This window comes from Amborella trichopoda, chromosome 13 (genome assembly GCF_054954075.1).
Source record: "Amborella trichopoda isolate Santa Cruz 75 chromosome 13, AtrichopodaSantaCruz75HAP2 v2.0, whole genome shotgun sequence".
NCBI classification, from domain to species: Eukaryota; Viridiplantae; Streptophyta; class Magnoliopsida; order Amborellales; family Amborellaceae; genus Amborella; species Amborella trichopoda.
This window is the reverse complement of record NC_142348.1, coordinates 5,385,363-5,400,975: the sequence shown is the minus strand read 5'-3', so window position 1 is coordinate 5,400,975 and position 15,613 is coordinate 5,385,363. Positions and strand designations below refer to the sequence as shown.

General features: G+C 36.9%; 1 protein-coding gene across 1 annotated transcript; it reads right to left on the bottom strand.

Annotated features, from left to right (window-relative positions):
- Positions 1-1,918: 1,918 nt before the first annotated feature.
- LOC148778958 (uncharacterized) lies at positions 1,919-3,221 on the bottom strand. Its single transcript, XM_088856488.1, has one exon. It carries the CDS (start codon positions 3,130-3,132, stop codon positions 2,413-2,415), a length of 720 nt encoding a protein of 239 aa, XP_088712614.1. The 5' UTR covers positions 3,133-3,221; the 3' UTR covers positions 1,919-2,412.
- Positions 3,222-15,613: the final 12,392 nt, after the last annotated feature.

The window sequence follows — 15,613 nt, the reverse complement described above, 5'->3', positions numbered from 1 at the left end:
TCGATTTGAGGATTTTTGGGAGTTTAAACATCCTCTTCTAGTAAATTTTAAGTTGCGCCCTAATTTGATTGTTTAGGGCCTCACCTTTATATGACATTTTCGGTTATAAAAGTTGTACCCAATTTACAGTAAGGAAAAAGTTAGCATAGGATTTGGTGCCAAAGCTTTCAAATTCCGCTGGAAAATGCAGTTTTGGTGCCACAACTCTCAAATTGATTATCTTGACATTGATAATTATGGAAATGAAAAAAAAAACATTTTAAGTCTTAAAGCAATGTATATTGTAATACATTATTTGGACAATTCAAGTGTTCACTGGTCCTGAGCATTGTGATAAACATTTCTCTTTCTTCATTATTGATAATTACAACATAATTCCATTTCTTGAAATCTTGGGGAGAAGCAAAAGTATCAGGAACAGTAGTGGTTCTGGAGCTTCTTAGGAAATTACGAGGACATCGTTCCAAACTTATCTCACATCAAGTAGACATGGACGTGGACATGGGTTAGGGAAAGGTAGGAACCATAGTGGTCCTTCCAAGCGTATGCACATTCCAAGAGAAGTTGCTTTTTTAAGTTAAGGTTAGGAAGTGCTGGCTTTAATGTCTAATTCTTCTCTATTTATGTCTCTTCTATCATCCCTCAGCTCTCCATTTGGCTATTATGATAAATTTGTCATGCCTTTCAATAGGTTGGCATGGGCCGGTTGACCTGGCCTTGAAAGGCTAGGGTTTGGGCTGCAAAATGAGGTCCAAGGGATAGGCTAGGGCCAGGCCACCACTGCCTGAGGAGGATAGACCAAAGTTGAACGTAGGCTAGGTTCGGCCTAATTTAGCACTTTTCTCTTCCTTATTTTTTTTTGTTCACTTCTATTATGTTCGGTCTGGCTTAATCTGGCCTGATCGGCTGGGGCCAGGACTAAGCTTGAGCTGGCTATATAAAGACTAGGGCCAGGCTAGGGCTAGGCTGGCTGGGCTGGCATTGCCAGTTGGGTCTCTCTACCCCTTTCTTCTCTCTCTCAAACGACATTAATTTCTTGATATTTGGAGCCTCCTCCCTCTACTATTTAGTCCCTTTCTTCTACTATTTGGTGCGGATTGTATAGAGCCTAAATTAGAGCCTACTTTTAAATACTACTGAGAATGTGGTTTTAATATTGAAAATTTTGTGATAGCTTTAAAATATATTTTTATTTTTATTTATAAAGTGTAAAATTTAAAAAATAATATCTATAAACAAATCTATAAAAACTTCAAAATCTTGAAAATTGATAGTCTAAAAATACATTACAAAATACACTACTTTCAAAACTTGAAATTCATTTTTTTTCTAATGCCCACGCATCTTGATGTCGAGATAATCAATTTCAGGTTATTTAGGCATCAAAACAACATCTTTTAGTGAAATTTTTAGAGATAAACTCTAATTTAATGGTTTAGAGCCTCGGCTCTATATAAACTTTTCCCTTTATTGAATCGTGGATCCTTTTTTATCTAAAGAACAAGTGAGAAAAGCACCTCTACTTTTCCACTCTACGATGGAATGTCTCGAATATCCCTAATAATCTAAACAAACACACACTTTACACGAAACAACGTGGGGGGCACGCTTTATCTCATCTCCATTAAGTTCATTAATCCAAAACCCTGTTAAAAAACAAATCAACAAAAGAGAGAAGCAAGAGAAAAAAAGGGAAAAATAACCTTAGTGTTCTTAAATCTTTGTCATTGCAATCCTCCTTGATAAAATGAGGGCCAGCTTATTGATAAGATAAAAAAAAATTGTTTATTATAAAGTTACTTATAAGTGGAATAAGAAGTTCATAATCACTTTTAGTGGTCAAATACAAAATTTTATGGCAAGAACTTCCGGAAATAATATTGGGAATCGTAGGTTTCTATTGGGAATCTTCTATTAATTTATGCTAAAGAAACCAATAACTGTTCATATTATAAGCACATAAAATTCACAAAATTTACCACTCCATATCATGATTTTCAGTAGTGTGACAATAGGGAGCTCACTCAAATTACTGGAGGATCCCAATTGTGGAAAACAAAATTAAAATGTAAACTAAACGTATTAAGATGCAATTTATCAAGGGTAATCTGGCATTTTATCCCTTTGACGGTGGATGGTGAACCCCCTTCAAAGAAGAGGGAGAGAGAGAGAATTGATGGTGGTTGGGAGAAGGATGAATGGTGAAACCCCCTTCAAAGAAGCGATAACATAAACTGTGTGTGAGAGAGAGAGAGGTGAAACCTTTCAAAGAAGTGACAATATATACTATGACAGAGAGAACAGAGAGAGAGAGAGAGAGAGAGAGGGGAAATGGTGAAACCTTTCAAAGAAGTGCAATATATACTCAGAGAGAGAGAGAGAGAGAGAGAGAGAGAGAGAGAGAGAGAGGTCCTAAAAGGCTTTGATACAGACTTCTTGGATGGCTTTCCATGACTCCTCCCTCTGCATTTTGAGCTGCTCGTAGAAGTTGCCGATGAAGTTCTCGGCCTTGGCGAACAATTCTTGAGAGCTCTCATCCTCCTTTGCCTCTGCATCCTCCTCCTCTCCTTCAATATAGAAGAGGCTTGATGTAGATGGAGATTTCATGTCCTTTCTCACTCTAGAAACCATACCTTGGCTTTCAGCTAACACCACACTAGAACCACTACTACTGTCTTCTTTAACAATAGTGGTGACCTTGCCAAACTCATCACCACCATCGTTTCTCTCTCTAAGTACAGTGGTTACTTTGTCACCACCACCACCATTTCTCTCTCTAACAAATGTGGTTACCTTGTCACCACCACCAACAAAAGCGTTTCTCTCTCTAACAATAGCGGTTAGTTTCTCACCACCACCACCACCACTATCGCTTTCTCTCAGTAAGGTGGCCGTTATGTTGCCTCCATTGCCATTGCTTGAGATATTGTTAAACATTGTGGGCTTCTTTTCGTTGTTGGGTTTGGTTAAGGAGGCGAGTGCTCCAGATTCGAGGCCGAGAGAGAGGATGAGGAGGTTGAGGAGGAAGTAGAGATAAGTGGTCCTCATCCATGGAGGTATCAGAGGAGTTACAAGGAAGAGAGATGCAATGGCAACGAACCTTGCCAATTGGGTCTTTTGAAACTTCTCCATGGCTCAAAGAAGGGAGACGCTACAGACCAGATAAGGAGGGAGGGAGGGAGGGAGATGCGTGAATAGTGGATTGGAGTGGGTCTCTTTGTGTGTGGAGACAGAGGACAATATATAGAGGTGAAAGGCTGTAAAGTTGATTGGATCCTAGAGAGAGATAGAGAGAGATGGATGGACATAGTGGTCTTCTTTTCTGCATGTTTTGATGCATTTTAGAGAGAGAGAGAGAGAAATATATGGATCTGAAGGGGGAGAGAGAGACAGATGCATGGATATATGGGTAAGAGAGAGAGACAGATGCATGGATATATGGGTCTTTTCTGTATGTTTGGTTGTGTTCTTGAGAGAGAGAGAGAGGGGGGGGGGGACAGATGCATGGATTTATGGGTCTTTTTTCTCTACATGTTTGGTTGTATTCTTGTGTGTGTGTGTGAGAGAGAGATGCAGGTGTTGTTCTTTTCCGCAAAGAGAGTTGCATGGATATATTGTTCTCCTCAGAGAGAGAGAGAGAGAAAGGTGGGGGGAGAGAGAGTTTTCTAGAGAGAGAGAGAATGTGTGGTCTTCTTGAGAGAGATGTAAAGAGAAAGTGAGTGGGTCTTTTTCTTGAGAGAGAAATGCAATGGCCGTTTTTTTTTTTTTTTTGGAATATTACAAATAACCCTTAAGAATAAGCTTCCTATACTAGCCCATTTAAATTTTATTTTTATTTTTTATCTCAAGATATATTTTTCTAGCAAAATACCTCCCAATCAAATAAATAAATAAAAGAAAGACTAAACTACTTTTCCTTGACTTTTATCCACACCTATCTCTCCTTGGACAAAAGTGCACTCCGACACTATTCTTTCTGAATAAACATGCGATCCGGCAAATGTACATTGCCGTCCAACACTTTTTTCCTTGACAAAGGGCGGCTTGATAGATCTGTATGGTGGTCTAGAACTTCTATTCCTAAAAAAACATGTGGTCCAGCATATCTATATGGCGGTCCGACACTTTTATATATGAGGTACAACAAATCTATTTGCAGTCTAGCCGATAAAGAAGGCGGTTCGACAATTTTTTTAGTTTATTGAGGTCTGGCAATTGGTACATAGCGGTTCGGCAGCTTATGTAGCTTTTGCTACTATGCGTAAGCGAGTGAATATCCAGCCAAAATTAATTTTTTAAATACGGAAAAAAGTATTTTTGTAAAAAAAAAAGAAAAAAAAAATACTTTTTTTTTACTTAAGGGGTATTTGTTAGGAAAGTATACTTTAGATAAAAAATAAAAAAAATTAGTTGAGAGTAAATTGTATAGAAAGTTATTTTTTTAAATTTTTTTTATTTTCTATATGTTTTGTGGTTCCTTTACCGTCAGAGAGAGAGAGAGAGAATATGCATAAATGGATCTTCTTGTTTTCTATCTTTTTTTTCTGTTTATTTTCAATTAAGTGGAGAAAGAACGAGAGTGATGCATGAAAAGATGGGTCGTCGGAGTCTTTTGCTCTTTGTTTAATAAATCAATTACAAAATAAATTAATAACAGGGAGGGGGATCCATATGGTCCGTAGGCATATTCTCTAACTTTACTGTTGTCACCTGCTCATCACCCGTCGGTCCGCGCTCCACCTGGCGCTTCGTGCTTCATACTGATACATTAGAGAGAGCAAGAGCAAGGCTTTCTTTTTGGTTAGAGAGAGAGAGAGAGAGGAGGGGTTTGCTTTTTGGTTTGGGATCATTTGGCGGGCCCTCAGTCTCCTCTCCAGCGAAACCATGAGGCCCACTTCCTAAATGGCTGATGCTTTGTCCCTACTCCCTTGTTTCCTATAACTCCTCAATTTTGGATAATGCATTCATTCACCATTCCTCAAATCCTAGTCATACTAAGTGGATTTGGAAAAAACACTTCAGTTTTAGTAAAAGTGAACGATGAAATTCCCCACTATTATTAGTATATATGCGATAGCGAATATAGAGAGAGGGGGCATATGTGGAGGGAGACATTTCCATAACTACTTGTAACACCTTTTTTCCAATTACTTATCAAGGAAAACCGGGTCCTCCTTATAATTATGGACTGTACAGTACGAAGAAGGTTATACTTATAGTTAACAATCGGTCGTAAAATTTAACAAATTATAATATGTCGCAAAGTTTTGAAAACTTTTCGGACTTTGAACCCAATCAAAGATGGTAATTATATTGAGAGGAATTTAACTTCCTTATTGGGTTGTTCCTAATAACATAATGTCTTTGTATACGTTCATGATGCACGGCTGTCCGATCAGGGAACGGTCGATCGATCGCGAAAAGAATTGGGCCCACTGGAACGTGATATGCCGCTTTTGGGATTCCACGTTGGTTCATTCAGGTGAAAAACAAGGGATCATAGTATACTATGGGACCATTTATTTTTATTACAAGGAGGGCATAATTGTTTTGATGGATAAGGAGGACATAAATGTTTCTAGCCATTAGATATCAAATTGAATAGACTAGGGTATGTTACAATGTTTGAATTTTTTTTTAAATTTTGAGTTTAATCAATGACACACAAACACTCATTTTGAAATCTAACAAACACTACTGATCGTGACATCCTTGTAATTAAAGGAGTCTATTTCTATACCTCTGTGACAGACATGTTGGGATGATTTGGAGGAACACATAGGAAAATTTTGGCCTCGTTGAAGAAATACTAGCTCCATTTGACAGTCTAGATTACTCGAGCACATTGCTTATTATTAGGAAAAAGTTTATACAAGACATCAACCTTATTCCGTACCATAATTATTAGGCATTGGATATAAAATTGGATAGTTGGGTATCTCTCGTTGATTAGACACAAAGTCGAAAATAAAATTCTCGAATATTGTGAAACACTTCATGATGTTGAATTAACCTACCCCAATTAATTGAAAAAAAACTATGATGATGACGACTTAACGCCATTGAATTTCACTTCTAACGGCCAAAAGCAATTGCCTGGAAATAATCTTATAGTATACAATCTCTTTTGTTGGTTCTATCTTCTCTCTAGTTCTCTCTCACTCATCAATATTCAAAGTTGTTGTCCCTCTCTGCGCATGGGACCTCTTTTTCGAATCTATTTTTTGAATGCTGCTTTTCCCACTCGTCTTTAAGAATCTTGTTGACTCACTTCATGGAACTTCATGGAGAGGACAAATATCTGTTGCAGGGCCACAATAAGATGTCTGCCTTTGGTTGCCATATTTCCTTAATTTTCAAAATATATTGACTCTTATCATTCCTTGTTTCACACCTTAAATCTTTTAGTGATTATCTTATTATTTAGTAAATACATTTGATAAGTATTTTGGCATGTATCCCAATGAACTCTTAGGATATAATGTTGAAAAACATGAACATTTATATCATCTGATATTTTAAAAAAAGTTAATTATTAAGTTAGCTTTTTGAATATGATACATCTGATAATAAAAGAGGTGCGATTTCACACTAGTCATTTTCATGATTTTTTAACAAGAGAGCCCATTAAGAAGTGTTTAAATTTTTAAAGTGCCATTTAGGTGTAAGGAATAAGTGACAGTTGACAGAGCCTGGGTCAGGCCAACGTTGGCACTAGCCTAGCTCTAGTTCTACAGGGCTAGCTTGAGCTCGGCCTAACCTTGACAGGGCCAAAGAGGCCCTACCCATGTCAGGGTTGGTCGAGCAAAGGCGAATACAATAGAAGGAAAAAAAAGGAAAAAAAAAATTTGTTCCATGTGGGCTGGACCGTATTTCTACAATGTGCGGGTATAAAGCATCCATCTTAAAGATGAATGGAAATAGGTCGTCTATCTAAAAACAATTGAAACTAACAGTCTAAATATTTTCTCAATAGAATTATTATTTTAATTTTTTTTTTTTTTTTTTTTTTCGTGTTCATGATATCTCTAACATGTCCTTAAAAATTAAGTCCAAAAATCATCTCAAAAAATAGATTTTTAAGAGGCGATTCAATTCATACATGGACATAGAAACCGTGTCCTAAAAAGAAGTGGCTAGACCAGTCCGGATAAACGGCATCTTTGTAGAAAATCTCCCTTTTTTTCCTTTTTTTTTGTATGTGATATGAAGTGGGTTTAAGGATTCAAGCTGTAAATCACCACCACATTAAGGTGGTGTGTGATAATGACACATTTCCAAGTGATATAGCAACTTGCGGTGGTAATGACACATTTCCAAGTGATATTGCAACTTGCTTCTTTCTTTTTCTTGTCGTAAACAAAGGCTGCTTCACACAAACTACATCAATTTACATTCGATTTTTGTTTCACCTCTCTCTCTAAAAATCTCCTTCGATTTTTGTTTCACCTCTCTCTCTAAAAATCTCCTACGTCAAGCAAAATTTATTTCTTGTTTTATCGATATCACAAAGGAGAAACTATGGATTTTACCAACCCTGCCTGTGCACTAACAAAAATTAATACAAAGACCTAAGGCCATCAGAAGCTAAAATTAATTAAGCAAGAGAAAAATATTAAACATCTCTATGTAATATTAACTAAGAATTTGCCAATTTTCTAGGAACCAACCTTGTTCTCAAGTACAAAATTTGGTCAAAAAGTATCTATAAGGTTGAGCCTCAAAACAATCAAACTAAGGCACAACTTAAAAATTCACTAAAAGAAGTTGTTTCGATGCTAAAAATACACTCAAATCCGATCATCTCGACTTTGAGATACATGGAAGTAACAAAAAAAAAAAAAACTTCAAATCTTGTAATGCATTATTTAGACCATCAATTTTTAAGATTTTTAAATATTTATAGATTTATTTGATCTACACTATTTTTAGAGTTTAAAATTTTATAATTAAAGATAAAAATATATTTTCAAACCATCATAAAAATTTTCTTTCAATACTATTTGATGGCGCGCTTAACTTTTTAGGGCCTGAGCCTTACACAAACCACACCCACCCTACATAAAATAGCAATGTTTTGCTTCCCCTTTCACTTTCTTGGAGACAACTTTTACTTCTCTTTTTCCATTTTGTAGTCCACCGTTTCTACGTGTACCAAAAACCACATCCACAGGATGTTACTGAGGGAGAGATATTTATCCATTTTTTAGAGAGAGAGAGAGTATCTATGTCTATATTTTTAGAGAGAGAAAGGATTATCCATGATTTTAGAGAGAGAGAGAGATATTATCCATGTCCCAGTAGAAGATAGGGAGAGTGATGTTTGATGCTTTGATATGATAGCGTGACATCAACGCTCTCCATTACCATCTCAACTTTTACGCTTTTTCCCCATATGAATCTATTCTTTCTTCCCCACTTTGCATGCATCCACACCACAAGACTTCTCCCTCTCTGTCTCTCTCTTCTCTCTCTTTCTCTCTCTAGAAATTGCAAAAAAGCATTCAAAGATAGAGGGGCGCAGAGCCAAAGAAGCCATGCACACAATGAAATGTATGATCCATTCTCGTGCTCTCTCTCTAAATTCCATTAAATTTCCAAAAGCGGTTTCGGGGGAAGTTTCATCCATTCATTACAGAACAAGTTGCGGGCTTATTGACATGGACGACTTTATCTCTCTAGAAGTTTAACCTTCACTGACAAGTTGATGCAGAAGTAAGATTTCTCTTGCAGTTTTTATGGAAAACTAGAGCCTTAAATATGGGTGCCCACAAAATTTGGAGCCCTCAAAGCTGAACTCTTGTTTGGAAACACTAGTAGGTGATTTTGTTTTCCATAAGCTATTTAGGTTTCCTGGCTTATTGTCACCCTTACTTGAGAGTAGTCTTCGACAAATCGAACCGGACTCAAAAACCGGTCTAGGGCGGGGTCTAAGTAACCGATAAACCGATAGTAATTAACATGTTTTGGCCATTCAATCCATAGTTTATCAATTACAAGTTGATATTTGATTGCGATTTGTATTGAAAAGTATACAAAGTGACTATTTACTTTTGTTACAAGGATTCACAATCATTTTTGTCCGTCATATTCCAAATTAAGCAGTTGTAATAGTATCACTAACTAGACTCAAAGTCTTTTGAAGAACCTGAAACTAAGCACTATGCCAGGGTGAGGGGAAGATGTTCCAAGGAAAGAAATTGGGTTCCCAATGCTTCTCCATGCCCAACAAGACACGCCAGCCTCGGGATGCTTTATTTCTACAAAAACAAATTCTTGAACTTTATGATACACCCTAAACCATCCAATTGACATCTAAGCTAGAAGTGCTTGTTATCACCTTATAACAAAAATAAATGATTTGATAGTATATAATCTTATTTATACATTGAATGAGATTTTTTTTGTCATAACCTATCCATGGCATTCATTACATAATAGATGGTTCGTATTTTATCCTTATTGTTTTAATTGAACAACTCATTCACTCAGGTTTTACTTATTTGCACAATCGTATTTAAATTTCTAGCATTCACCTCTTAATATATATGGATCTCCCTTAAATTTGAAAACCATCGATCATTGCAATGGACTTTTAATGGGTGAGCAAAATGTTGGGTGATACCTTGTGGGGTCCAGCCCATAAGGACTAAAAAGAAAACAAAGGACTCAATAAAAATAAGAAAATATTAGAGAGAGATGGAGAACATTGGGGGTGTTTAAAAGACAAAAACCATTGGGCTTTTTCAACACGGTAGAGAGAGAGAACAAGGAGAGGGCATCAACTTCCATCCACCAACGATCTCCATGAGCGATCATCTCCACTAGCGAGCATCTTCCACCACTGAGTACCCTTCATCCACAAAAACAGTTGGTGTACTCTGTGATTGCATCTTCCAAGTTTTTTGAGGTGGGAAAGAGACCATTTTTTGGAGCTTGTGAGGTAACTCTATATCTTCTCCAAGTTACTGTTGTTCTCTCATTTGATTGTAAGCCTTAAGTTTTGGGCAAAAACATGAGAAGAAACTATATTGTAACCCTCATTTGATTTTAGTGGATTCCTCTCTCGGATTTGCCCTATGGTGTTTCCCTTCACATTGAAGGGTTTTCCACATTAAATCTTGTGTTGTGATTGTTTCTCTTTCTTGTGATTTGTGATTTCTATTATACTTGATACTTAGCAAATTGCCCATTTTTTGGTATTTGCACAAACACACATTGTGAGATATATATTTTTACCTTTGATTCACACATAGAAGGGAAAGGCATTGCTTCCCAACAACTGGTATTAGAGCATTTGCATATCAAATGTTTGTTTTTATTCGTGTGTGAATCAAAGATGGATACAAATACCTCTACACAGATGATTAGTTTGAATGGGGGTAATTGGTCAATTTGGAAGGCCATGATGGAAGACCTTCTCTATTCTAGAGACCTCTATTTCCCAATTGAGGGGATAGAGAAGAAGCCGAAAACCATCATCGATGATGACTGGAAGAAGTTAGACCGGAAAGCAATTGCTTGCATCCGGCAATAGTTGGATCATACTGTGTTCCACAACGGAAACTAGTGCAATTTCCTTATGGAAGAAATTGCATGATTTGCATGAGAGAAAGACGGCCGAAAATAAGCCATTTTTAATTAGAAAACTTGTAAAGTTAAAGTAGGAGAACGGGTCGGTTGCGGAGCACTTGAATGAAATGCAGAGCATTGTAAATTAGTTGGCGGCTATGAAACTAATGCTAGATGATGAGCTGCAAGCATTGTTGTTGTTGAGCTCATTGCCTGACACTTGGGAAACCCTCGTTGTATCCCTTAACAACTCGGCACCCAATGAGATTGTTACCATGAGCCAAGTTACAAGTAGTTTGTTTAATGAGAAGAAAATCTTCAGATTCCTCTCACTCACACGCATTAGTCATTAAAGAACGGGGGAGACCGAAGAATAAATAAAATTATAACCAAAGAAAATAAAAAAGGAGATCCAAGTCGAGAAATGAAGTGATTTGTTATTATTGCAAGAAGCCCGAACATATGAATAAGGAGTGTCGGAAGTTCAAAAGATATAAAAAAGAAGGAAAATATGGTAATGGAAACAAATAATATCAGGAAACCACTGCAGTTGCATCCGATGACATTATAATCATATCAACGCGTGGTGAAGGTTGTGTCAGTGCAGCATGTGATGATTCAAATTGGGTGATTCATTCATGAGCACCCTTTCATGCTACTCCATACAGAGATTTATTTACCATGTACAAGTCGTAAGACTTTTGTTCGGTAACGATGAGAAATAATGGAGTATCTAAAATTGTTGGAATGGGTGATATCTGCATTACTACCAATATTGGCTACAAGTTGGCCCTCAAGGATGTGAGACATGTTTTAGACCTTAGATTGAATCTCATGTCAACAGGAATGCTTGATGATGAAGGGTATGAGTCACAATTTTGTAATGGAGTGTGAACGTTGAAAAAGGACTCTCTTGTTGTGGCAAGAAGCAAGAAACATTGCTTTTTCTATAAGACCAAAGCCCAGCTATCCAAAGGTGAGGTGAACACTGCCTTTGAAGAATCTCTACCTGATTTGTGGCATCAGCGACTTGGTCACATGAGTGAGAAAGGTTTGGAGATTTTGGTGAAGAGAAATTCTATTTCAAGTCTCAAAGGCACGTCCTTAACCCCTTGTGATGATTGTTTACTATTAAAAAAACATCATAAAGTTTCCTTTTCATATGCTAAATTAAACGAGCTACTGAAATACTTGATTTAGTTTACTCTGATGTATGTGGCACTATGACTGTGAAAACAATTGGTGGTGCTTTGTATTGTGTCACTTTCATTGATGATGCAACTAGGAAAGTTTGGAATTTGCAATAAAGAGCAAAGACCAAGTATTTGAAAATTTTCAAAAGTTCCATGTCATGGTTGAAAGACAAGCATCAAAGTCATTGAAAGGCCTTAGCACAAATAATGGTGGAGAGTACACCTTAAGAAAGTTTGAGGCCTATTGTGCCAAGCATGGCATACGACATGAGAAGACTGTTCACTCAACACCACAACATAATGGTGTTGCAGAAAGAATGAATTGTACCATAATGGAAAGGGTTAGAATCATGTTTTCCTCAGCTAAGTTACCAAAAGAGTTTTAGGATGAAGCTACGAATACGGCGTGCTACTTGATAAATCTATCTCCTTTTGCTCCATTGAAAGGGGATGTACTAGAAAGAGTGTGAACTGGTAAGGATATATCCTACTCACACTTGAAAGTCTTTGGATGTATGGCTTTCATACATGTACCTAAAGAGCAATGAAGCAAGTTACAACCCAATGTGTATTTCTGGGTTATGGAGATGATGAATTCGGGTACAGGTTGTGGATCCTAAGGCCAAGAAGTTGCATAGAAGCCGACATGTGACCTTTTGTGAAAACCAAATATTTTCCGATTTTAATAAAGAGGAACCGCCAACGAGGCTTGTAGATGAGCTACCAGAAGTATAAGCCCCTTTACCTATACATAATGATGATGGGCAGTATGTTCAATATGAAGGTGACCAAGTTTTAGGTAGTGAGACTCCTCAAATAGATGGTGTGCATTATGATGATATGCATGGTAATGATTATGTACATGATGATATTGAGCAAGGCGAGCAACCTCCTCAAGAAGAATCACCTATGGTGAGAAGGTCACCAAAAGAACGAAAAGCCTCAAAAAATATCCATCATCAAAGTATGTCACACTCACTGAAAGTGATGAACCATAAAGTTTTAAAGAAGCTATGATGCATGAGTAAAATGAACAATGGAAGAAAGCCATGCAAGAAGAATATGAATCCTTGCATAAGAACAAAACCTATGAGCTTGTTGAGCTACCAAAATGACGAAAAGCTTTGAAGAACAAGTGGGTATTTAGGTTGAAAAATGAAGAGGACAAGAAGAAAATGAGGTACAAAGCAAGTTTGGTTGTCAAGGGATTCGGGCAGAAAAAATGTGTTAATTTTGATGAAATCTTTTCTCCCGTTGTGAAGATGACTTCTATTCGTACCATCTTAAGTCTAGCTGCTAGTCAAGACTTAGAGATTGAGCAGTTAAATGTCAAGACAGCTTTCTTGCATTGAGATCTAAAGGAAGAAATATATATGGAACAACCAGAAAGTTTCTTAGTGAAGGACAAGGAGCACATGGTGTGCAAGTTGAAGAAGAGCTTGTATGGATTGAAGCAAGCTGCATGACAATGGTACAAAAAGTTTCGACTCTTTTATGATGAGTCATGGTTTTACTAGAACCACTACAGACCACTGTGTTTACCTTAGAAAGTCATCCTTATTATTCTCATGTTATATGTTGATGATATATTTATCGTTGGTTAAGATGCTAATTTGATTGACAGGTTGAAGAAAGAATTGAACAAGGTTTTTGACATGAAGGACTTAGGGGTTGCAAAACAAATTTTGGATATGGCAATCAAGCGTTTAGAAAGAACAAAAAGTTGTGGCTATTACAAGAAAAGTACAATTAGAAGGTACTTGAAATATTCAACATGAAGAATGTCAAGCCAGTCAGTACATCATTAGCTAGACAGTTCAAGTTGAGTGCCAAGTTATCTCCAACCAGCGGTGAAGAGAAGAAGAAAGTGGATAAGATCCCATATGCAGCAGCCGTAAGGAGTTTGATGTACTCTATGATGTGCACAAGGCCTGACATAGCACATGCCACCAGTGTAGTGCGTAGATACTTGACAAATCCTGGTAAGTAACATTGGGAAGCTATAAAATGGATTCTAAGGTATCTAAGAAGCATATCTAAAGTTTGTCTATGTTTTGGAAACTCATCACCCTTGGTGGAAGGCTATACAAATGCGGATATGGCAGAAAATCTTGATAGAAAAAAGTTTACTTCGGGTTACTTGTTTACTTTTGCAAAAAGAGTCATTTCTTGGCAATCAAAGTTGCAAAAATGTGTCGCACTTTCGACTACAGAGGCAGAGTATATTGCTGCTACAGAAACCTGTAAGGAAATGCTATAGTTGAAGCGTTTTCTTATGGAGTTGGGTTTGAAGCAAAAGGAATATGTAGTTAGATGTGACAGTCAAAGCACTATTGATCTGAGTAAGAATGCTACATTCCACTCTAGAACTAAGCACATTGACGTGCGGTAACATTGGATTCGAGATGTCTTAAAAAATGAGCTGATGAAGATTTGCAAAATCCATATCTATCGAAATCCATTATACATGATGACGAAAACAGTGCTAAAGGAGAAGCATGAGTTATGCAGAGCTTTGGCAAGCATGGGTGCCATGTGAGCATCCAGTATGGGGGAACCCTCCTCATGGATCTGGAGGGAGAGTTTGTTGGGTGATACCTTGAGGGGTCCAGCCCATAAGGAATAAAAGGAAAAGAAATGACCCAATAAAAATAAGAAAATGTTAGAGAGAGAGAGAGAGAACATTGGGGTGTTTAAAAGACAAAACCCATTGCGTTTTTTCAACACAGTAGAGAAAGAGAACAGGGAGAGGACAGCAACTTCCATCCACCAGCGATTTCTATGAGCGATCATCTCCACTAGCAAGCATCTTCTACTACTGAGTACCATTCATTCACATAAACAGTTGTGTGCTCTGTGATTGCATCTCCAAGCATTGGAAGAGCATCTTTGGGTTTTTTGAGGTGGGAAAGGGACTATTCTTTGGAGTTTGTGAGGTAACTCTGTATCTTCTCCAAGTTACTGTTGTTCTCTCATTTGATTGTAAACCTTAAATTTTGGGCAAAAACTTGAGAATAAACTATATTGTAACCCTCATTTGATTTTAGTGGATTCCTCTATCAGATTTGCCCTATGGTTTTTCCCTTCACATTGAAGGGTTTTCCACATTAAATCTTGTGTTGTGATTGTGCTTGGTAGAACTTTCTCTTTCTTGTGATTTGTGATTTTATTATACTTGGCACTTAACAAATTTGCCCATTTTTTGGTATTTACACAAACACACATTGTGGGATATATGGTTTTACCTTTGATTCACACATAGCAGGGAAGGGCATTGCTTCCCAACACAAAATGGGATAATTACAATATAATTATGAGCTTAGTATAAACTGGTGCAAAAATTTCAAGGCCATGCCATACAAATAATTCTCACGAATAACTATATAGAGTGATTTACCTCAACTAAAATTATGTCTCTTAAGGTGAAATGGCAAAGTACACAACGTCATGGTTAGCATAATTTATTTGAGAAGTGTTGATAAAGTTTTACGTTGATTATCTATCTAACACAACACACCTTCTTTTTTCGAGCTTGGGATGGGTTAACACAAAATTAAGGTCCTCACCCTTCTTAGACTAGCTTAGCATAATTTATTTTCTTTATGTATTTATCAAAATAAAGTAGACAACTAATTAAAGTAAAAAAGATGTCACAAGCCATTTAAATGGCCCAGATCCTTCTACTCCATCAATTCCCTTGTTGATGTCAATTTGAACAGTTGGATTGCTCAATTGAAGAGCTTGAATTAGTCATATGACTTTTACATCTTATAGATTTCGCTTTGTTTTTCTTAAATTGATAATACATAATGTATATAATTTTTGCCATCATTCTCTATATGTCACTC

Excerpts from the sequence above, each read along its gene's own strand:
- LOC148778958 (XM_088856488.1), bottom strand. The coding sequence starts at position 3,132 with ATGGAGAAGTTTCAAAAGACCCAATTGGCAAGGTTCGTTGCCATTGCA.